Source organism: Schistocerca nitens, chromosome 5 (genome assembly GCF_023898315.1).
Source record: "Schistocerca nitens isolate TAMUIC-IGC-003100 chromosome 5, iqSchNite1.1, whole genome shotgun sequence".
Taxonomy (NCBI): domain Eukaryota; kingdom Metazoa; phylum Arthropoda; class Insecta; order Orthoptera; family Acrididae; genus Schistocerca; species Schistocerca nitens.
In genome coordinates, this window is record NC_064618.1 from 88,370,734 (window position 1) to 88,394,810 (window position 24,077).

The 24,077-nt window shown below is 46.0% G+C and overlaps 1 protein-coding gene across 1 annotated transcript in view; it reads right to left on the bottom strand.

Annotated features, from left to right (window-relative positions):
* Positions 1 to 1,109: 1,109 nt before the first annotated feature.
* Positions 1,110 to 24,077, bottom strand: part of LOC126259342 (uncharacterized) — a 56,490-nt gene continuing 33,522 nt past the window's right edge. The window contains exon 2 of the mRNA XM_049956052.1: positions 1,110 to 3,326. Within this exon, the coding sequence (XP_049812009.1) occupies positions 3,030 to 3,326 (297 nt within the window). The 3' untranslated portion in view covers positions 1,110 to 3,029. The remainder of the gene's footprint in view (positions 3,327 to 24,077) is intronic.

Here is a 24,077-nt window from a genome sequence, read left to right on the forward strand (position 1 = left end):
ATGGCTCGGAGGAACCCTGACAGCAACGCCACTATGTTGAGTAATGCTTTTTGTGCAGTCACAGGACGTCATATTACGACTCAGGCTGTGCGCAACAGGTTGCATGATGCGCAACTTCACTCACGACGTCCATGGCAAGATCCATCTTTGCAACCACGACACCATGCAGCGTGGTACATATGGGCCCAACAATATGACGAATGGGCCGCTCAGGATTGGTATCATCGTGCACATCTTGTGAATGACTTCCTTCAGGATAACGACATCGCTTGACTAGAGCGGCCAGTATGTTCTCCCTATTGTACATGCCTGGTTCAAATGGTTCAAATGGCTCTGAGCACTATGGGACTTAACAGCTGTGGTCATCAGTCCCCTAGAACTTAGAACTACTTAAACCTAATTAACCTAAGGACATCACACACATCCATGCCCGAGGCAGGATTCGAACCTGCGACCGTAGCAGTCGCGCGGTTCCGGACTGCGCGCCTAGAACCGCGAGACCACCGCGGCCGGCTACATGCCTGGGATAGATTGAAAAGGGCTGTTTATGGATGACATGACCCATCAACCACTCTGAGGGATCTACGCCGAATCGTCGTTGAGGCGTGGGACAATCTGGACCAACATTGCCTTGATGAACTTGTGGATAGTATGCCATGACGAATACAGGCATTCATCAGTGCAAGAGGATGTGCTACTGGGTATTAGAGGTACTGGTGTGTACAGAAATCTGGACCACTACCTCTGAAGGTCTCAGTGTATGGTGGTACAACATGCAAAGTGTGGTTTTCATGAGCAACAAAAAGGGCGGAAATGGTGTTTATCTCTGTTCCAATTTTCTGTACAGATTCCGGAACTCTCGGAACCGAGGTGATGCAAAACTTCTTTTGATGCGTGTATTCATTTGTTCTCACTCCCTCTATTCTATGATTTCGAAATAAACAAAATTTTCTTGTAGAGCTATATTCTTATTTCTAAACTAAACCTCTAAACCTTACTGCCAACTGTAATTTGCATTGTAGCTTCAGCTTATTTTATTCTAAGATATTTCCATGAGCTGTTTGAACTCGGAAAGCAATCTGTAAAATTAAAGAATCAAAACTGGAACATTATGAAAATTCTTTTATTGTTGGTCCCAAAAGTAAACAAGACACAGTTCATGAATTCACACAAACAATACATGATTTCAGTTCCCTCTAAGATAATGACCCAGCCTCAATATCAGTCTGGCAATGGGTTTCAGTCTACTAATAGGTAGCAAAAGATGTAAACATTAAATGGGTGTTCTTTTTTTCCCCTGATTAAACCATGGCGTCCCGATATTCCAGTGAGGAACGAAGGAAGATAATTGCCTGGCTGGAGGTTTTCAGTTCTCAAGCATCATGCAAGAAAATTTCAAGGCCTGGATCGGACGGGATGCGTCATCGCGCCTGACAGTTGGTAGGATCTACAAGAAGTTTGTCTGCTCAAGACGATTGAAAGGGAAACAGCGGTAGCAAGAGATCTGTCCAAACTGAAGAGAATATCATCCTCATCCAAGGACCAACGATAGCCAGCCCAACCAAGTCCTCGAGCAGACTTTCTCTAGAGGCTAACGTTTCTCAAAGGACAGTGCTTAGAATTTTGCACTACGATTTAGGAATGGAGCCAAACCACTTGCAGATTGTGCAGCAACTCACAAACGCAGGCAAGTAATTACGTGTGATTGCTGCGCAAATTATGTTGGAAATGGTGCACTTGGAGCGTGACATTCTGTTCACGTTTTCTGACAAAGCAACATTCCATATCAGTGGTCGTGTGAACAAGCATAACTGTGTCATCTGGACGACCGAGCACCACCTGGAAGTTCGAAAGCACGTGCGGGATTCTCCCAGGGTGAACGTTTGCTGTGTAATGAGTAAATCTGGAGTGACTGGATCTTTCTTTTTTGAAGAACAGACAATCAGGAGAGAGAATTTACTTGCCATGTTCAGCACGTTCATGGAGGAGAACGCGTCACTTTCCATCCTGCAGCGAGAGTACTTTCACCAAGACGGCACCTCTCCACAATACAGTCATATGGATCGGGGTTACCTGAAGGACACGTTCGGTAAACGTTGGATTGCTAAGAGGTGATCCTTTCCACTCGCCAGCACGTTCACCCGACCCGACGCCATGCGTTTTTTGACTGTGGGGCACGGTCAAGGATCGTGTCTACGCCATCAACGACCTGAAGCATCCCAACAGTGAGATCCTTCCATTAATGCCCAGATGGTCCAGTGGGCCTCATAGTCAACAATGGACAGTCTCTACAACTACACTGAGCGAGATGGGTGACAAATTGAAACCCTGTAATGTAATCCCTGCCTCGTAATTTCACATGATTAAACACCCATTTAATGTGAACATCTTTTTGGTTCACCCTGTAAATCGCGATACATGTATCTTTCGTTTATAATAATCAGAGACAGATGATAACTGTCATTTTCAGGTGATTCTTACATTGTCATCCTGTAAGAGTCAGCACAGAGTGTGTGACAAGTATTTTGGAAATATTAGAGTCCCATGAGGTCAGTGAAATAATGAGTTACAGCCTAAAGCTACAAAATTGTCTACCTTATCAGGGCATAGCCACATCACGGCCTGAAAATTGTCCTGTTGGTTGTATAGCGCCTCTGAAAAGCATAGCTCATCTCACAAGTCTTTACCACTGCAGCAATGGCGTCCCGTGTACACCAGTTTCATGAGAAAGGCGTCAGAAGCTGAAACTGCACCGCCCACAATGAGCCTGGACCAGGGCTGCCAACTGCCGTGAAAGAGAACAGCTGGAGCACGCTGAGTGACGCAAGGCAGAGAGCTAAGTGACGGCACTGCCAAGTTTCTGTGCCATACTCTGGGAAATGCAAACACACTCGCCTTCTCTGCTGTGCACCACTGTAGTTTCTGTCGCAGTCACCGGCAGAGACCTGTCTCGCGAGTTGAGGTCTTTAGAGGAGAACCCGAGACGAGGCGGAGTACGGCGAGCCCCCGGCCCGGGCCGGTGAGTGCGGCTAGCGGCGCCGGCGGCGGTCGTAGTTGAAGCGCCGGCCGCCGTCGAAGCGGAAGCCGTAGGCGGCGGCGTTGGGCGCGTTGACGAGCGCCGGGCTGCGCTCCGCGTAGTAGGAGGCGTGGCCGTGCGCCGGCCGCGACGCCGCGTCCTCCACGCCGAAGGCGCGCCCGCCGTAGAACGCCTCGAACTGGCCGCGCGGCGGCAGCACCGTCGCCAGGGACTCGTCCTCCGGGTCGTAGCCGCTCGCCACCGCCACCGCCGCCACCGCTGCCACCACCACTAGCGCTGTCGCTCTCATCTGCAACGCAGCGACAGCCGATCAGCACTCTCCATATAGGAAGCATAAGGGGATTTACGATATTACTGACAAAGAAAATATGAAAGCATTATACACTACTGGCCATTAAAATTGCTACAACAAGAAGAAATACAGATGATAAACGGGTATTCATTGGACAAATATACACTCCTGGAAACTGAAATAAGAACACCGTGAATTCATTGTCCCAGGAAGGGGAAACTTTATTGACACATTCCTGGGGTCAGATACATCACATGATCACACTGACAGAACCACAGGCACATAGACACAGGCAACAGAGCATGCACAATGTCGGCACTAGTACAGTGTATATCCACCTTTCGCAGCAATGCAGGCTGCTATTCTCCCATGGAGACGATCGTAGAGATGCTGGATGTGGTCCTGTGGAACGGCTTGCCATGCCATTTCCACCTGGCGCCTCAGTTGGACCAGCGTTCGTGCTGGACGTGCAGACCGCGTGAGACGACGCTTCATCCAGTCCCAAACATGCTCAATGGGGGACAGATCCGGAGATCTTGCTGGCCAGGGTAGTTGACTTACACCTTCTAGAGCACGTTGGGTGGCACGGGATACATGCGGACGTGCATTGTCCTGTTGGAACAGCAAGTTCCCTTGCCGGTCTAGGAATGGTAGAACGATGGGTTCGATGACGGTTTGGATGTACCGTGCACTATTCAGTGTCCCCTCGACGATCACCAGTGGTGTACGGCCAGTGTAGGAGACCACTCCCCACACCATGATGCCGGGTGTTGGCCCTGTGTGCCTCGGTCGTATGCAGTCCTGATTGTGGCGCTCACCTGCACGGCGCCAAACACGCATACGACCATCATTGGCACCAAGGCAGAAGCGACTCTCATCGCTGAAGACGACAAGTCTCCATTCGTCCCTCCATTCACGCCTGTCGCGACACCACTGGAGGCGGGCTGCACGATGTTGGGGCGTGAGTGGAAGACGGCCTAACGGTGTGCGGGACCGTAGCCCAGCTTCATGGAGACGGTTGCGAATGGTCCTCGCCGATACCCCAGGAGCAACAGTGTCCCTAATTTGCTGGGAAGTGGCGGTGCGGTCCCCTACGGCACTGCGTAGGATCCTACGGTCTTGGCGTGCATCCGTGCGTCGCTGCGGTCCGGTCCCAGGTCGACGGGCACGTGCACCTTCCGCCGACCACTGGCGACAACATCGATGTACTGTGGAGACCTCACGCCCCACGTGTTGAGCAATTCGGCGGTACGTCCACAGGGCCTCCCGCATGCCCACTATACGCCCTCGCTCAAAGTCCGTCAACTGCACATACGGTTCACGTCCACGCTGTCGCGACATGCTACCAGTGTTAAAGACTGCGATGGAGCTCCGTATGCCACGGCAAACTGGCTGACACTGACGGCGGCGGTGCACAAATGCTGCGCAGCTAGCGCCATTCGACGGCCAACACCGCGGTTCCTGGTGTGTCCGCTGTGCCGTGCGTGTGTTCATTGCTTGTACAGCCCTCTCGCAGTGTCCGGAGCAAGTATGGTGGGTCTGACACACCGGTGTCAATGTGTTCTTTTTTTCCATTTCCAGGAGTGTATTATACTAGAAATGACATGTGATTATATTTTCACTTAATTTGGGTGCATAAATTCTGAGAAATCAGTACCCACAACAACCACCTCTAGCTGTAATAACGGCCTTGATACGCCTGGACATTGAGCCAAACAGAGCTTGGGTGGCGTGTACAGGTACAGCTGCCCACGCAGCTTCAACACGATACTACAATTCATCAAGAGTACTGACTGGCGTATTGTGACGAGCCAGTTGCTCGGCCACCATAGACCAGACGTTTTCAATAGGTGAGAGATCTGGAGAATGTGCTGGCCAGGGCAGCAGTCGAACATATTCTGTATCCATAAAGGCCCGTACCTGCACATGCGGTCGTACATTATTCTGCTGAAATGTAAGGTTTCGCGGGGACTGAATGAAGGGTAGAGCCACGTGTCGTAGCACATCTGAAATGTAACGTCCACTGTTCAAAGTGCCGTCAATGCGAACGAGAGGTGACAGAGACGTGTAACCAATGGCACCCCATACCATCACGCCAGGTGATACGCCAGTATGGCGATGGCGAATACACGCTTCCAATGTGCGTTCACCGCGATGTCGCCAAACACGGACGCGACCATCATGATGCTGTAAACAGAACCTGGATTCATCCGAAAAAATTACGTTTTACTATTCGTGCACCCAGTCTCGTCGTTGAGTACACCATCGCAGGCGCTCTTGTCTGTGATGCAGCGTCAAGGGTAACCGCAGCCATGGTCTCCGAGCTGATAGTCCATGCTGCTGCAAACGTCGTCGAACTGTTCCTGCAGATGGTTGTTGTCTTGCAAACGTCCCCATCTGTTGAGTTAGGGATCCAGACGTGGCTGCACGATCCATTCCAGCCATGTGTATAAGATGCCTGTCATCTCGACTGGTAGTGATACGAGGTTGTTGGGATCCAGCATGGCGTTCTGTATTACCCTCCTGAACCGACCGATTCCATATTCTGCTAACAGTCATTGGATCTCGACCAACGCGAGCAGCAATGACGCGATACGATAAACCGCAATTGCGATAGGCTACAATCCGACCTTTATCAAAGTCGGAAAGGTGATACTACGCATTTCTCCTCCTTACACGAGGCATCACAACAACGTTTCATCAGGCAACGCCGGTCAACTGCTGTTTGTGTATGAGAAATCTGTTGGAAACTTTCCTCGTGTCAGCACGTTGTAGGTGTCGCCACCGGCGCCAACCTTGTGTGAATGCTCTAAAAAGATAATCATTTGGATATCACAGCATCTTCTTCCTGTCGGTTAAATTTCGCGTCTGTAGCACGTCATCTTCGTGGTGTAGCAATTTTAATGGCTAGTAGTGTACAAACTCTAGCAGGAATAGCGATATACAGATCCACGAATGGTGGTAGTATCGCATTCACAAGAGTATAAAGTGGAAGTGCAGTGATGGAGTTGTCATTTGCACTCAGGTGGTTCAAACGGAGATGTTTTTGACGAGATTATGGCTGAACGACGGGAATTAACAGGCTTTAAACGCGAAGTAGTAGTTGGAGCTGGAATTCAATATGCAGAGTTCCACAGCGTCAAGAGCACGAATTTCCAGGCATTAGCTCTGACGACAGATAACGAAGTTCTGTTAACGACCGAGAGCAGCGACCTTTGCGTAGAGTTGTCAATCCTAACACACAAACAACACTGCATGAAATAACCACGGAAACCCATGTGGGACGTGCGATGAGCGTAAATGTTAGGACAGTGAGACGAAATTTGGCGTTAACGGGTTATGACAGTAGACGACCGACGCGAGTCGTTTGCTAACAGCGCAACATCGCCCACAGAACCTCTCCTGGGTTCGTAAACTTGGACCATGCACTACTGGAAACCCGAGGTCTGCTCAGATGAGTTCCAATGTCAGTTGGTAAGAGCCGATGGTAGGGTTCGAGTGCGGGGGAGACCCCACGAAGTTATGGATCCAGACTGTCAACAAGGCACTGTGTAACCTGCTGGTGGCTCGATAATCGTGCGGGCTGTGTTTTTCATGAATTGGACTGGGTCCTCAGTGATGTTGGCTACTTGCAGACCATTTACATTCATGGACTTCATGTTCCCAAACAACAGCGGACATTTTATGGATGTGCCGTGTCACCGGTCCGCACTTGTTACTGATTGGTTTGAAGAATTCTCTGGACACACAGATCGCCCGACGTGAATCCCAACGAACATTTATGGGACATAATCGAGAGCACAGCTCGTGCACAAAATCCAGAACCAGTCACACTTTCGCAATTATGGATGGGTATAGAGGCAGCTTGTTTCAGTAATTCTGCCTTGACGGATGACCAGTCGACATTCGAAGTCACTGAACAATGTTATCTCTGCCGATCACGTGTAAACTTCTGCCATGCAAATTTTGTCACAGTACGACCGACCCGTCAGTCGGCAAGACTCAGTAGAACCAGAAGCACCTCTGAAAATGTCGAGGGTAGGTCTGGACGAAACGTTAGGAACGGAAAAATTTCATGGACCAGCATTATACATCTATATCTATATCGACATAGGTACTCCGCAATCCACCGTACGGTGCGTGGGGGAGGGTACCCTGTACAACTACAATTTCCTTTCCTGTTCCACTCGCAAACAGGGCGATGGAAAAACGACTGTCTGTATGCCTCTGTATGAGCCCTAATTCCTCGTCTTCGTGGTCCTTAAACGCAATGTATGTTGGCGGCAGTAGAATCGTACGGCAGTTAGCTACTTTTTTTTTTTTTCGTTGTTGTCGTTGTGTTTGGTCGTTGCGGACGTCACATGACATCCGTTTAAGTTCGTTGTTGATCCTTTCACTCAGTTTTTTCAATTACAGAGGCGAACCAGCTCTCTGACCGAACACGCTGAGCTACCGTGCCGGCACTACCTAAAGTAAACTGATACCTAACTCCGACCAGTCGAATAATTAATTAATTTTCCCAAGTCCACAAACACTACCGAAGTTTTGTGTATGAAGAGGACCATCGGTTAGAGGGGGCAGAATAATAATACCATTCCCCTTTTATTTAATATAGAAAACGCCCAAGATGGCGAAATCTAGCTTGCTGTTCTGGCCGTTATTGCAAATCGTCGTCGGAGCCACGCGGCGGCGCAGGCACACACGGTTCTCCCGCCTTTTTACTTTATAAAATGTTTTAGTCTCGATGTTATAATCGATAAGTACTAGTCTGAATGTACAGTTTAAATTATGTTTTTAGAAACATTTGAAATTACGAACTATTGGTACTATTATAAATTACGCAATACTGTACTGGTTGCTATGTTTATTTCTGGATTCATTTATGAAATAATAATCAAAAGCAACAGAAACTCGTAGAAATTCATTTGTTAAGAAACACTGTAAACCCTTTGGAATATGGTTATGGCTCCAGAGTGTGAGAGTCGCAAGCATGCCTCTGATGTGATCGGACGTATTTTTGTATTTTGTGCGAACAGTGTAATTTCGGATTTGTTAATGTGAAAAATCAAAAGTCTGTATGATACACTAAAATATGAGAAAACAGATTTACGTAATTAAAAAATTCTGCAACAACAATCTTCAAATTTATTAAGATCAATCTAACAGTGAGGACCTAAAATGTGACATTTTCAGCTTCAAGAATCAGACCCCTAGACAAGAAGAACTGGAGCCAACTCTACATGACAAGCTAAGTAAACTAGAAAGTTTATTTTGATCTTGGATCCTCTCATATGTTCATAAAAGTATAACGTAGACAATAGATGAAAATTGGAAGGAGGTGGGAGATTACAAAGTCTACCGTACAGAGTATGTAAACGAAGAATATAGTAGATTTCTGCAAATCTTTAAAAGTATCTAATATTGGTCTAAAACGAATTAATAAATAAACCCCAGCAGTAACAAGAGTAGAAGAATGAACCAAAGCAGAAACTTACCTCTTAAAAACTGATAGCAGATATGCAATACTAATCCACCAGTTTCGATAACTAATGGCATGAGACACCATACAGGAGAAAACGGGAGCTGTATCGTAATATGAAGGTCATTCACAGCCCAACTACAGAACATCGCCACAAAAAATACCACAAAGGACTGAAGAATGTCACAAAACAGACTAAAGTAACGCATTACACCAGGATAACAGAAAGAGCTATGAGCCAAATTAAAATTGTATGGTCAGTTGTGAATGAGTTATCGTTGGGAATGTCAGTGCTCAACACATTAGATCTATCTGAAATAAAAACTGTTAGTGATCCATCAGAATAGCGCAAAATACATAATAATCAGTTCCTGTTCGTAGTCGGCAAGTTGAGTCATAATTTTACTGATACAGATAATGCTCCAAACGTTCTCAACTGGGGAGTGATCCTGCGACATTTTTGGTTGAGGCAGGGTTTGGAAAGAACGGAGACAAGCAGTAGAAACTCTAGTTGAGTGCGGGCGGCCAATGTCTTCCTGAAATGTAAGCCCACGATGGCTTGCCATGAAGGTCAACAAAACGGGGAGTAGCATATCGTCGACGTACCGCTTTGTTGTAAGACTGTAGAGGATGACAACCCAAGGGGTCCTGTTATAAAATGAAGTGGCACCCCAGACCGTCACTCCTGGTTGTCGAGCGGTGTGGCGGGAGACAGTCATGCTGGTACTTCACCGCTGTCCGGGGCGTTTACAGATATGTCTTCGGTCAGGAATCACGTTGACCAGGGACTTTCTGCTGCTTGTCCTCGAACTTGAGAAACCCTACCTTGGCCAGCCAGATCGCCCAATCGAGAACGTTTGGAACCTTATGGGCAGGGCCCTCCAAACAATTTGGGGTTCTGACTACCTAACTGTCAATCGGACGTATTTGCCACGATATCGCTCAGAACGACATCCAGCAACACAATCAATGCCGAGCCTAAAACTGCTTGCAAAATAGCGAGTAGTAAGTCCAACACGTTACTGACTTGCTCAATTTGTGAATCTTTCTCTTGAGTAAATCATGCAAATTTTATGAAATTGTAAACATTTGTTTGTCTGTACATGTACATTGCATCTACCGATTTCCGTCCGAGTCGATTAATTCCTTCGTCGTGCCCAACCCAAAACACTGTGGAACCTCCAACGTTATTTGACCCCAGTCAGCTCATATTTGTTCTGCTTCCTACTGCGTTGTTGAGTTCTTCACTAACCCCATAATGTCCCAACTTCCGCAACCAGCTGCGTTGTCCACCTAATAAAATGCTTTTGTTACATCAAAGAAAATACCTATTGTCCTTCAAGTGCCTTGCAATGAAAACATAAATTGCTTTTCCTGTCGATACTCCTTCCCTGTAGCGGCACTGCGAACCTGGCAACAAATTGTTCAAAAATGTTCAAATGTGTGTGAAATCTTACGGGACTTAACTGCTAAGGTCATCAGTCCGTAAGCTTACACATTACTTAACCTAAATTATCCTAAGGACAGACACACACACCCATGCCCGAGGGAGGACTTGAACCTCCGCCGGGACCAGCCGCACAGTCGCCTTAGATCGCTCGGCTAAACAAAAAAAATTAAAAAAGCGTGCTGCAAATAACTTCACTGTTAATTATCTAAATTATCTCTCTCTCCTTTTTTCTAAAGTAGTCTCACGAAGCAGCATTTCAATCTGTCAAGAACCGACAACTCCTGAGAGACACATTGCGCAGGTGGCGGAATACAGTAGTAATACGAGGTGCATCCAGTCTTCATAACGCACCTGATATTTCGTCTCGCTTATGCTAGTCTTTAATCTTTAGCAATTTAATAACTGATTCACTTTCATTTTTGCTTAATTTCTGTATCTATCTGTGGTATAGTTGTTTGGAAACAGCTTTTAGAGGGTGACACTTGTTGAACTATATGAAAAAAACGTGAATCAGTTACAAGCTACGGCGTGCACACACTTTATTCAACATATAATCGTCTCTACATATATTCGGATTTATGTTATGACATGTTCGATACGCCTGTCACCATTCGCGATGATGTGGCGCAGACGAATAGCGAAATTCAGCATGACCCGCTGAAGTGTCGGAACATCGATGGTGTCGATGACCTTCTGAATGGCTGTTTTCAGCTCAGCAATGGTTTTGGGGTTATTGCTGTACACCTTGTCCTTAATATAGCCCCACACAAATGAGTCGCTTGTGTTCACATCCGGAGAATATGGTAGCCAATCGAGCCCCATGCCAGTGGCCTCTGGGTACCCCAGAGCCAGAATGTGGTCCCCAAAGTGCTCCACCAGGACATCAAACACTCTCCAGCTTCGATAAGGTCGAACTCCGTCTTGCATGAACCACATCCTGTCGAATTCGGGGTCACTTTGGATATGGTAGTGAAATCGTCTTCCAAACCCTTCGCGTACCGCTCGATAGTCACTGTGCCATCAAGGAATATCGCCCCGATTATTCCGTGACTGGCCATTGACCACCACGCAATCACCAGTTGAGGGTGAAGAGACTTCTCGATCGCGAAATGCGGATTCTCAGTCCCCCAGATGAGCCAATTTTGCTTATTGACGAATCCATCCAAATGAAAGTGGGCTTCGTCGCTAAACCGAGCCATGATTGCGCATACTAATTCCCATCATGCCCCGCGGCCAGCCGTGCAATTTGAACGTCCTAACGCAAACCGTGCAGAAGCTATGACGATTTTATTTCATATAGTTCAATAGTTGTCGCCCCGTAAGAGTTCTACATATCTACGTTTGGAGCATTACGGGCAGGACCCTGCAGCCAGCTCGGGATTTTGTCGCTCTAACGGACCAATTGGACAGAATTTGACACGACATGCCTCAGGAAGACAGCCAACAACTCCATCAATCAATGCCAAGCCAAATAACTACTTGCATAAGGGCCAGATGTGGGTCAACGTGTTATTGACTTAATTTGTGAACCTCTTTCTCTTGAGTAAATCGTGCAATTTTTCTGAAGTTGTAATTATTTCCTTGTCCGTACATGCACATCACATCCACCGATTTTCTTCCTCTTCGGGTAATTCCTTCGTGGTTTGTCACTTTTTTTTCCCTGAGTGTATATCAATGATCTACCACTAAACGTAAAAGATGAGTGATTATTTTTGTTTGTAGATGACATAGCTGTTTTCGGAAAAGTAGTGTAATATTAAGCAAATGATGTAGCATATGGCTTAAAAAAATGGTTCAAATGGCTCTGAGCACTATGGGACTTAACAGCTGAGGTCATCAGTCCCCTAGAACTTAGAACTACTTAAACCTAACTAACCTAAGGACACCACAAACATCCATGCCCGAGGCAGGATTCGAACCTGCGACCTTAGCGGTCGCGCGGTTCCAGACTGTAGCGCCTAGAAACGCTCGGCCACTCCGGCCGGCATATGGCTTAAGAGAACAGATTAAGGCCTATCTTAAACATAACGCTATGCATACAGTTTCTAATGCGATACTCTTCTAAAAGGGATATTTTAACGCCCCAAGATGGTGAAACAGTGAAATCGACCATTTTAAATTCTTGGGACGGAGACTGCAATCACAATCGAAATGTTGTGTGAAAATGGAATGCCGCTACCCTGACTATAAGAATGTTCTCCAATGTCTCCGGCACGGAAACAAGAAGCTCTGTTCACCTTGTCTAATTTCACTGTCTCCCATCGTATGGTTTTATATTTGGGCCAACTCTGTGGACCCCCACAAGAATATTCTTAACCCAAAAAAGGCGGCCAGTCTGACGTGCGGCGTCAATTCGCGAACTTGGTATAGGCCACTGTCTCGGGTTATCCGGAAACTAAGGTTACAAAGCATGTAGCTTTAGCGTGGAATGTGCATGGGGTTGTTGGTACCACTGCCGTGTGGGCTGAGGATAACACAGCGGCCGGTGGGTACCGTTGGGCCTTCACGGCCTGTTCGGAGTTTACTTTTAGACTGTTAGAAATCAGCGTTTTCATTCCGACTCCCGCCAAGTGGAAAGTGCGCGCTGCAATACGCTATAAACGCTGACGGCGTGAAAGCCGCTGCGATTCAGCGCGAAATTGTTTCAATTTATGGAGAGGACGTAATGTCAAGGCAGCATGTGACGAAATGTGTACGGAATTTAAATTATGGAAGAACGGAAATTCACGATGCAGACAGAAGCGAAAGGCCGTCTGTTGTGACTGATGATGTGGTGTAGAAAATTGAAGAATATCTTCTCTCTGATCGCCGTTCGACAATTGACGACCTGCATGCAGTTGGTCCAAACATTTCACGAATTGTTTTTCATGAAATTATCGCAAATTGTGTGTGCAATGCGTGCACGGACGCTTACCAAAGCACACAAAATGAACAGAATCAGTGAGCTCGAGGATTTCTTGACCGTCTTTAGGCTGGAGGTGAGGTTTTTCCCAACTCTATAGTGATAGGAGTTGAAACTTGGGGTTATCACCACACTCCAGACAGCAACTGACAATTAGTGCAGTAGCTCCATACGCATTCTCCTTTAGGAAAAATACTCAAAACTCAGCCAACGGCGAGGAAAATCATGGTGTGAGTGTTTTGGGACAGAAAAGGGGTTCTGCTCGTTGATTTTTTTCGAAAGAGGTGAAACAATAAATACTGCAAGATACTGTGAGACCGTGAAGAAACTTTGCAGAGCCATACAAAACAAACGTCGCGGGATGTGGACAACTGGAGACTGTACTGCTTCATGACAACGCGCGTGCGCGCACTGCTCGTGCAACAGAAGAGTTGTTGACTTCGTTTGGTAGAGATGTTTGAAGCCGCGCCTGTCACAGCCCCTATCTCGCACCCAGTGACTATTATCTATTCACTAAATTAAAGGAACACCTTCTTGGAAAACACTTTTGCGACGACGATGAGGTGAAAAACGAAGTAAAAAAAGGCGGTGAGAGGCGTCTACGACGCGGGAATCGAAAAAGTCGTCCCACAGATGGCAAAATGAATTAGGTACAAATGTTCATTATGTGAAAAAATAACTCAAGACCTGTACTACAATGCATGAGAATTTTAATAAAATAAATTCAATTTTTATACTCCAAAAAATTCTTATAACCTTACTTTCCGGATTAGCCTCGTATAATACTGCTGCCCCTGTACGTATATTCCATCATGGGATTGTTGACAATATTGGCTCATTGACAAGAAACTGTGGCATTCACTACGTGGGAAAAAACGGTTTGCCATTGGCTAACACCTCCTTAAATATTGTACAAAAAGATGTTCGCTGTTCAGTACGTTTAATTTTCAATAGGCCTCTAGGAAAACTGAAAAAAAGGAATATATAACCCAAGTCTTTAAAGCTAATCTGAAAAGTTGTTTGCATAAAAAACAAACGTAGACGACTTCCTTGAAATATTTGAGAACTTTCTTCTGCAATGTGTTAGTTAGTAGTACAGAATCTTAAAAAAATTTATTTTCTTTTCAGTTCTTTAGTTTCTCGTATTTATAAGCTTTTTAACAGTAATCTCTTAGCTATATAATGACTAAATCCATGACCAAAGAGCTTTAGCTCTCGTGGCTCCACTTAGCCTGATAATTAAACGAATTAAATAAAAAACAAATAAAATAACCTCAATTTTTTTAGATATAGGCACGACATTCGGAAATATTTGCTGGTGCTGTTGTTGTGGTCTTCAGTGCAGAGAGGTTTGACGCAGCTCTCCACGCTGGTTCATCCTGTGCAAGCCTCTTCGCCTCTGAGTAATTACAGCAACCTACAGCTATTTTGACCTGTTTACTCTATTCGTGTCTAGGCCTCCCCACCGCTGTTCCGTCCACCACCCGCCTGACTATTCCTGTATGACTCAGGATGTGTCCCACCAACACAGCAGCTCTTTTAGACAAGTTTTGTTTCTTTTTTTCGCTAATGCTATTTAGTACCAACCCGTTACTCTGTCTACTCATCTGACCTTCAGCATTCTTCTGCAGCACATTTCAAAAGCTTCTATTCGCTTCTTGTCTGAACTGCCTATTGTCCACGTTTTACTTTCACTCAAGGCTACACTCCAGACAAAAATCTTCGGAAAAGACTTCTTAAGAACTAAATTTGTGTTCCATGTCAACGAATTCCTCTTTTCAGGAATGCTTTCCTTGCTATTGCCAGTTCGTATTTTCTGTACTCTCTGTATCGACTACCATCAGTTACGTTGGTACCCAAATATCAAAACTGACCTGGTACTTTTTTGTTTCATTTCCTAATCTAATTCCCTCAGCATCACCTGACTGAATTCGATAACACTCTACTATTCGTGTTTTACTTTTGTTGATGTTCATCTTAAAAGCTTTTTTTAGGGTACTATCCATTCCTTTCAGCTACTCATCCAAGTCCTTTGCTGCCTCTCAATGTCATCGGCAAATTTCAAAGGTTTATTTCCTTCCCTGAGCCTTAATTCCCTTTTCCAAGTACTCCTTGGTTTCGTTGCTACTTGCTCACGTACAGAGAGAACAACCCTGTCTCTGTCCCTTCTCAACTATAGCTTCCGTTTTATGTCCCTTGACTCTCAGAAGTGCACTGGGGTTTGAGTATAGGTTGTAAATAACCTTTCACTCCCAGTAACTTATCCCTGTTACACTCAACATCTGAAAGAGTGTAGTCCAGCCAGCACTGGTGAAAGCTTTCCTAAAACCTGCAAAGTTATGAAGTGAGGTTTGTCTCTCTTGAGTCTATCTTCTAAGATAAGTCGTAGGGTCTGTATAGCCTCGCGTGAGTCTAGTTTTCTCCAGAAACCAAACTGGTTTCCCCGGAGGTCGTCTTCTACCAGTTTTTCTATTCCTCTGTAAATAATTCGTGTCAATATCTTGCGACGAAGACTTACACTGAGCTGACAAAAGTCAAGGGATGTCTTGTGTAATATCGTGTCGGATCTCGATTTGCCTGGCGTAATGCAGAAACTCGACGTGGCATACGCTCAACAAGTCGTTGGAAGTCCTCTGCAAAAATGTTGAGCCATACTGTCCCTATAGTCGTCCATAATTGCGAAAGTGTTGGCAGTGCAGGAATTTCTGCAAAGAGTGATCTCTCCATTTTGTGCCATAAATGTTCGATGGGATTCATGCCGAGTGATCTGGGCAGCCAACTCATTCGCTCGAACTGTCCAGAACGTCCTTCAAACTAATCGCAAAAATTTTGGCCCAGTGACATGATGCATTGTCATCCATAAAAATTCGATCGTTGATTGGAAACATGAAGTCCATGAGTGGGTTAAATTGGTCTCCAACCCAACGTAACTATTTCCTGTCAATGATCGGTTCAGTTGCACCAGAGAACCCAGTACATTCCATGAAAACACAGACCACGCCGTTATGGAGCTACTAACAGCTTGCACAGTGCCTTCTTCAGAACTTGTCCTCATGGCTTCGTGGGATCTGTGGCAGACTCGAACGCTACCGTCAGCTCTTACCAACTGAAACCGGGACTCGCCTGTCCAGCCACAGTTTTCCAGCCGTCTAGCGTCCAACCCATATTTTCACGAACCCAGGAGAAGCGCTGCAGGCGACGTGCTGTCAGCAATGGCACTCGCGTCGGTCGTCTACTGTGATTTCTGTGGTTATTTCACGCAGTGTTGCTTGTCTGTTAGCACTGACAACTCTAGGCAAACGTCGCTGCTCTCGGTCGTTAAGTGAAGCCCGTCGGTCACTGTGTTTTCTGTGGGCTGAGAGGTAATGCCTGAAATTGTCGGCATACTGTTGACATTGCAGATCTCGGAATAATGAACTCCCTAACGATTTCCGAAACGGAATGTCCCATGCGTCTCCCTCATGTTACCATTTCGCGTTCAAAGTCTGTTAATTACTGTAGTGCAGCCATAGGAGGAAACTTTTTCACGTGCATCACGTGAGTACAAACGACAGCTCTGCCAATGCACTGCCCTTTCATATCTTACGTACGCGATGCTAGGGCCGTCTGTATATCGTGGCGGCTGGTGTGTAAGAGCACCGTAACTTTTGACACCTTCCGGATTTATTGGTTATTTTTCTTTGAATGCTCTTATATGTAACGCAATTGCTGTAATCTGAACGATACGGCACTTACATCTACCGCGCTACCGCTCCTCTAGACTCCGTAAAACTTGGCATCGGGATAGCGAGCACACCCTCAGTTGTGCACGGTTTAAGGAGCTTTTGCACGTGAGCAACTCACGTGACGTAATTGCCTTATGGGCTAAATACATACGAATTTGATAATGAACGTGTACGGTTCTCCAAGTGCACGACTAGCCCTTGCCACTCAACTAGAAGTTTACGTCAGTGCCACCATAAATCCTGCTAGATGACAGCACACTCCTCAGGTGTGCGGATTCATTCACTATACACTGTACTAAAATTAGATCGGTCGTCAGTATACGTTAAAGTTTTTCAGTTGTGAGACTGCAGCGTTTATTCATGCTTCTGAAATCTGTTGATCCTATGGTAAGTCAGGTTTATCTGTACTGTAGGCCCACACTGTATAATATGAAAATTCACGAAAAGCTGCATCACTGTTTTCTCTGATATTCGGTTAAATGTGCGATCGACGGCGGAGTGCTTAAGGCCCTTATCTGTCTTAGCGCCTCATTTGTATTCAGGTGACCGTGTTGGTAGACATTACTACTTGAGTTCCATGAACGGCACTTTGTGTTTGGAGTTGGTCGTTTACTGTGCGGGACTCGGCTTTCGTGTGCAGTGTAAACATGAACTATGTTGAATCTACTTTAAATGCTAACGGAAAAGTGAAGCTGAGAGAACGTTTCGCGAGTCATGCTTGGATAGCTCAGTCGGTAGAGCACTTGCCCGCGAAAGGCGAAGATTCCGAGCTCGAGTCTCGGTCCGGCACACAGTTGTAATCTGCCAGGAAGTTTCGTATCAGCGCACACACCGACTGATAATCTCATTCTGGGAACAGAAATTACCAGAAAAAGTTCGCCGCAAAGAAGTAGGGCCTCTGAGAACAGAGCGACGAAATCAAGCGTGACCAAAAGCGAACATTTAACAAGCAAGTGTTCCGTTAGCCCAAGTTGTTGTGTGAGTGTAGCTCGGAAGTAAATTCGTGAACTAATACGTCGGTTAGGAATATTGTATATTTGTACGAAAAAATGGAAAAGCACGGAAACTCCCACGTACACAAAAATGCGAAACGGAGAGTTGCGAAAGCTTACACATTATTTCGTCATTGACCTGAACGGTACTTAATTATGCACAAAACAACAAAATCAATTCCTTCTTTTGTCCGATAAGTTAGGCATCTTATAAGGAGGAGGAGGAGATTAGTGTTTAACGTCCTGTCGACAACGAGGTCATTAGAGACGGAGCAGAAGCTCGGATTAGGGAAGGTTTGAGGAGGAAATCGGCCGTGCCCTTTCGAAGGAACCATCCCGGCATTTACCTGAAGTGATTTAGGAAAATCACGGAAAACCTAAATCTAGATGGCCGAATGAGAGTCCAGTGTGCTAACCACTGCGCCACCTCCCTCGGTAGTGATCTATAATTATTATTACTGTATTATTATTTCTGTTTCTATTATAACTGACAGTGGTTGTAGTTGTATAAGTTTGGTGATAAGCATAACTGATATACAGAAGATGCTATTAATTTCACACTCTCAGATTTATCTGAATCAAAAAATTTGTAAACACCCAGAATGAATACTCACGAGCCGCTACTGCTGTATATGTGCATATCGGAAGCCCATGACTTTTATCACCTCAGTGTACTGTACAGATGAGTCGGTAGTATGCACGGTGTGCGGACATTTGCCACGATTTTACCTGCTCCGAAGGGTTGGGTCCCTTGTCCCCCCCTCCTCCTCCTCCTCATCGGTTACTGAGCCTTTCCGCTGGTTTTCTTAACATAGAACCAGAATCTCTTTGGATTTTCAGCCACATTTCTAGAGAGAGTTTCGTTGTGGAAACTATTAAATGCATCTCGCATTGAAATCCGCACCAAATTTCTAGCCTCAGTAAACTTCACCAATCTTGGAGATTTTGCGTTCGTCTAAATTATACTTGCCTTTTTCGGTGCTCCTGCATCAGCTTTCTGTCGTGTTTTGTGTACCATGGGGGATCAGTTCCGTCTGTTATTAATTTATTTGGTATGAATTTCTCGAGTGCTGTTGATGCTATTTCTTTGAACTTAAGCCACATATGGTCTTCACTTACATAGTTTGGAAGGATTGGAGACTATCTCTTAGAAAGACGTCACCCGAATTTTTAGCTGCTTTTATAAATAGATATATTTCGCGTTTAGTTTTGGCGGATTTCTTTGTTACGGAAGTGAGCCTCTCTACGACTGCGTGTTCACTAATCCCTGTATCCGTCGTGATGCTCAGGATTATTTGAGGCTAAGAGGTCAAGTGTGTTTTCGTAACCATTTACAATTTGAATGGCCTCGTGAACTAATTGTTCAAAATAATTTTAAAAAAAGCATTTAGAACAATTACGGAAGTTGTTTCCTATCTACAATAGGGTCTGAAAATGTATTTTTGCCAACAAAAAATGGTTCAAATGGCTCTGAGCACTATGGGACTTAACTTCTGTGGTCATCAGTCCCCTAGAACTGAGAACTAATTAAACCTAACTAACCTAAGGATATCACACACATCCATGCCCGAGGCAGGATTCGAACCTGCGACAGTAGCAGTCTCGCGGTTCCGGACTGAGCGCCTTAACCGCGAGACCACCGCGGCCGGCTTTTGCCAACATACGGAAGGTAGATTGAAGTCACTGCCAACTATAATTGTATGAGTGGGGTACCTATTTGTGATGAGATTTAAGTTTTCTTTGAACTGTTCAGCAACTGTTTCATCTGAGACCGGGGGTCGGTAAAAGGAGCCAGTTATTAATTTATTCCGGTTGTCGAATATAATCTCTGCCCATACTAAGTCACAGGAACTATCTGCTTCAATGTCGCTTGTGAGCTGGAATACACATTACATTATTTTTCTGTAAGTTGAGCTTCTTGTGTCTGTTGTAGTGCAGATCAATATAATTACTGCTTTTCCCTCCAAAACCTAGGATGCTTTCTCTGTGACCCTGTAAATATCAGAGCTAAACAGTGTAGAACAACAACGTACGTTACAAGCATAGCATTCTGTATTACTCCGTTTCCTTATTTCTAACATTTTAAAATTGTATGTCGACTTTAGATGACATGTCAATCATAGATGTTCTTATTTCTATTTAGTGAACGTATTTTCAGTTATGTTTTGAACATTGTCCCGCTATGCTTTATTAACTATCGTTTCGCCGCAAAGGATATCGCATTTTACAGAAAATCCTAGGAAGTTCTCATCTTACGTTAAATCAGTAAGTGGCTCGAAACAGCATATCCAGACAATCCGGGATGATGACGGCATTGAAACAGAGGATGACACGCGTAAAGCTGAAATATTAAACACCGTTTTCCAAAGCTGTTTCACAGAGGAAGACCGCACTGCAGTTCCATCTCTAAATCCTCGCACAAACGAAAAAATGGCTGACATCGATATAAGTGTCCAAGGAATAGAAAAGCAACTGAAATCACTCAACAAAGTCCACTGGACCTGACGGGATACCAATTCGATTCTACACAGAGTACGCGAAAGAACTTGCCCCTCTTCTAACAGCCGTGTACCGCAAGTCTCTAGAGGAACGGAAGGTTCCAAATTATTGGAAAAGAGCACAGGTAGTCCCAGTCTTCAAGAAGGGTCGTCGAGCAGATGCGCAAAACTATAGACCTATATCTCTGACGTCGATCTGTTGTAGAATTTTAGAACATGTTTTTTCCTCGCGTATCATGTCGTTTCTGGAAACCCAGAATCTACGCTGTAGGAATCAACATGGATTCCGGAAACAGCGATCGTGTGAGACTCAACTCGATTTATTTGTTCATGAGACCCAGAAAATATTAGATACAGGCTCCCAGGTAGATGCCATTTTCCTTGACTTCCGGAAGGCGTTCGATACAGTTCCGCACTGTCGCCTGATAAAGTCTACGGAATAAAAGACCAGCTGTGTGGCTGGATTGAAGAGTTTTTACCAAACAGAACACAGCATGTTGTTCTCAAAGTTAGAGACGTCTACAGACGTTAAAGTAACCTCTGGCGTGCCACAGGGGAGTGTTGTGGAACCATTGCTTTTCACAATATATGTAAATGACCTAGTAGATAGTGTCGGAAGTTCCATGCGGCTTTTCGCGGGTGATGCTGTAGTATACAGAGAAGTTGCAGCATTAGAAAATTGTAGCGAAATGCACGAAGATCTGCAGCGGAGAGGCACTTGGTGCCAGGTTGAGATTCACTGGGAGAGTCCTTAGAAATTGTAGTCCAGGTTTCGAGAGGGTGCGTTTCTGGATGAGGTATCGAATATATTGCTTCCCCCTACTTATACCTCCCGTGGAGATCACGAATGTAAAATTAGAGAGATTCGAGCGCGCACGGAGGCTTTCCGGCAGTCTTTCTTCCCGAGAACCATACGCGACTGAAACAGGGAAGGGTGGTAATGATAGTGGCACGTAAAGTGCCCTCTGCCACACACCGTTGGGTGGCTTGCGGAGTATAAATGTAGATGTAGATGTAGTGGATACAGAGTAAATTAATATGGAGTATGTCGTTCTTCCTTTCAAACATTCACATACCCATTTCTTCTGTCCTTATTGTCTTTTGGGCATGCAGTTGTAGTAATTAAAGTAGGCACAAATGCAGTGATCAAAAAGAAATGATTAGCGTACATTCGCATTCTCTTTATATCGTTCCTTTCTTGTTGCTCTCATGGTGATGGACTGTTTCTATTGCAATCAGTAAGCGTGAAAGGAAGCTACCGGCCAGACAGAGGGATCTATATTTATACTTGGCAGAACTAATTACATACTGACATAATTGTCGGTATTGGTTTCGTTTCCCAAAAGTTATAAACGTTGTGTTGGTAGAAGAGCCAACACCGTGTTACTAGTGGAGGGCGAAAGACACGCGTTTTAGCTCACGCAGGCTGGCGTGAGGAGGGAAGAACTATACCGACGTGAAGTATGGAACATGACAAGGAATTAGAATTCAGAAAGCGAACGTAATTAGTTTGATACTTAACTTTAATCCATTAATGATGAACGTCGCTCTTGACGGTACATGAGTCACAATATTATCTGTTCAGAAGACATAGTAACTGAATATGGCGCCCTGCTAGGTCGTAGCAAATGACGTAGCTGAAGGCTATGCTAAACTGTCGTCTCTGCAGATGAGAGCGTATGTAGACAGTGAACCATCGCTAGCAAAGTCGGCTGTACAACTGGGGCGAGTGCTAGGGAGTCTCTCTAGACTAAACCTGCCGTGTGGCGGCGCTGGTCTGCAATCACTGATAGTGGTGACACGCGGGTGCGACGTATACTAACGGACCGCGGTCGATTTAAAGGCTACCATCTAGCAAGTGTGGTGTCTGGCGGTGACACCACAATAAATATTTCTATTTCGGAGAAGAAGCTCTGTATTTGACTAAGATGTCCAAGAAGAAGGTCCCTTACGTACTGGTTGTATCGAGTAAGATGTGGAGACGGCAGTTTGAAAGCGGACAGAAGTAGGAAGGGCGTCCCTTACCTGAGGGATCGCTACCTGGCGAAGGGGCAAGTGTGGAAAATGTCCGGCGTGGCAAATGTCCAGCATTCGTATTCACACCTGTCACCACCTGCCGTCTTTGCAACTGGAATTATGCTGCTCTGGTTGAAGTCTGAAAATTGGCTATGGCTCTGAGCACTATCGGACTTAACATCTGAGGTCATCAGTCGCCTAGACATTGCTCTCAACGAAACCTGCAGGTTGGTCACAAGTTGCTTAAGACCTACCCCAACTGATACGCTCTACTTCCTGGCTGGAATAGCGCCACCATGGGTACGCAGAACAGTGGTTGCCAACAAGGAGAGACTGAAAGTGGAACAGGTCAGTGCCCATCCACTGCACGGACATAATCCACCACAGCAACGGCTGAGATCGCGAAAGACCTTCCTGAGAACATCCGAGGAGCTCACCATTTCACCAGAGAAGGCAAGGCTGGAGTTATGGGGGAAGTCGACGCCTCACCTGCAGACGCCAGAAGCTGAAGATCTACCACCTGGACACAACGAGAGCTGGCTGGTGTGGAAATCTTTAAACAGATTACGATCAGGTTGGTTCAAATGGCTCTCAGCACTATGGGATTCAACTGCTGTGGTCATCAGTCCCCTAGAAAGAACTACTTACACCTAACTAACCTAAGGACATCACACACACCCATGCCCGAGGCAGGATTCGAACCTGCGATTGTAGCAGCAGTGCGGTTCCAGACTGAAATGCCTAGAACCGCTCGGCCACAACGGCCGGCGAAGTCTGAGAATCACAATATGTTAGCGTAAACTGTGTTCCGCCCCAATCACTTACTATGTGGTACGTTAAAACCACTGCTAATACGTCAACCTACAGTCCGAAACATGCGCGGCGGACGGAGGTGTAGGAACGGCGTTGCCTGTGTAGTTCGTGTTGCTGCGTAACTTGCCCACCTGTGCCTCCTAGGCCGGCCCTCGTCCAGTGGTGACAGGAACGCGGGGAGTGACATTTTTAGGGCTGGCGGTCGCACGTCCATTAGGGGGCCCGTGGGAGGTGTGAGAGCGTATGCAGACGAGGCTGGGCGCCCCAATTAGGGAGTGGCCGCCTCATTACGGCCGCAGCCCCAGGAATGCCGTCTGGCCGGCCGGGGTCACCGACCGCCCAATTAGTGAGTAACCCCACCCGCCACCCGGCAGCGGCGTGCCGACGCGTCCAGAACGGCCGCTGGTGGACCGCAGTGGACCGAGGTCAGCGCTGGACTCTGGTCCGCACTGCGCAACGCTCACAGGCCCAAGTTGTACGCTGGTGCTAAGTGGAAAACCAACACCCTGGTTAGGGTTTAAAGTCCCGTTTACCATGAGGCCATCAGAAGTCAGCAGGCGTGGATCCAAGAGGTGGAGGGGGGGGGGGGGGAGGAGGTGTCGTGGAGTTCATACTTCAAGAAGTAACTTACACATTACTGGGTGACCCTTTAAAACACCTCCCCCCTCCCTCCCCCACAGACACACACACATTTCAAAGGCCCAGCGAAAAGAGCTACACTAGGTATGGTTTGAAGTTGCACCACATTATACTGCTTCTCAAAGATTCTATTTACTACTCATCAGTACACCTCTACACGTGAACCATTTGTAGCGCGAAGCGAGTTAAACGTTCTTGGTTCATGAAAGTTTGCCTCATCTGGGAAGAAACATC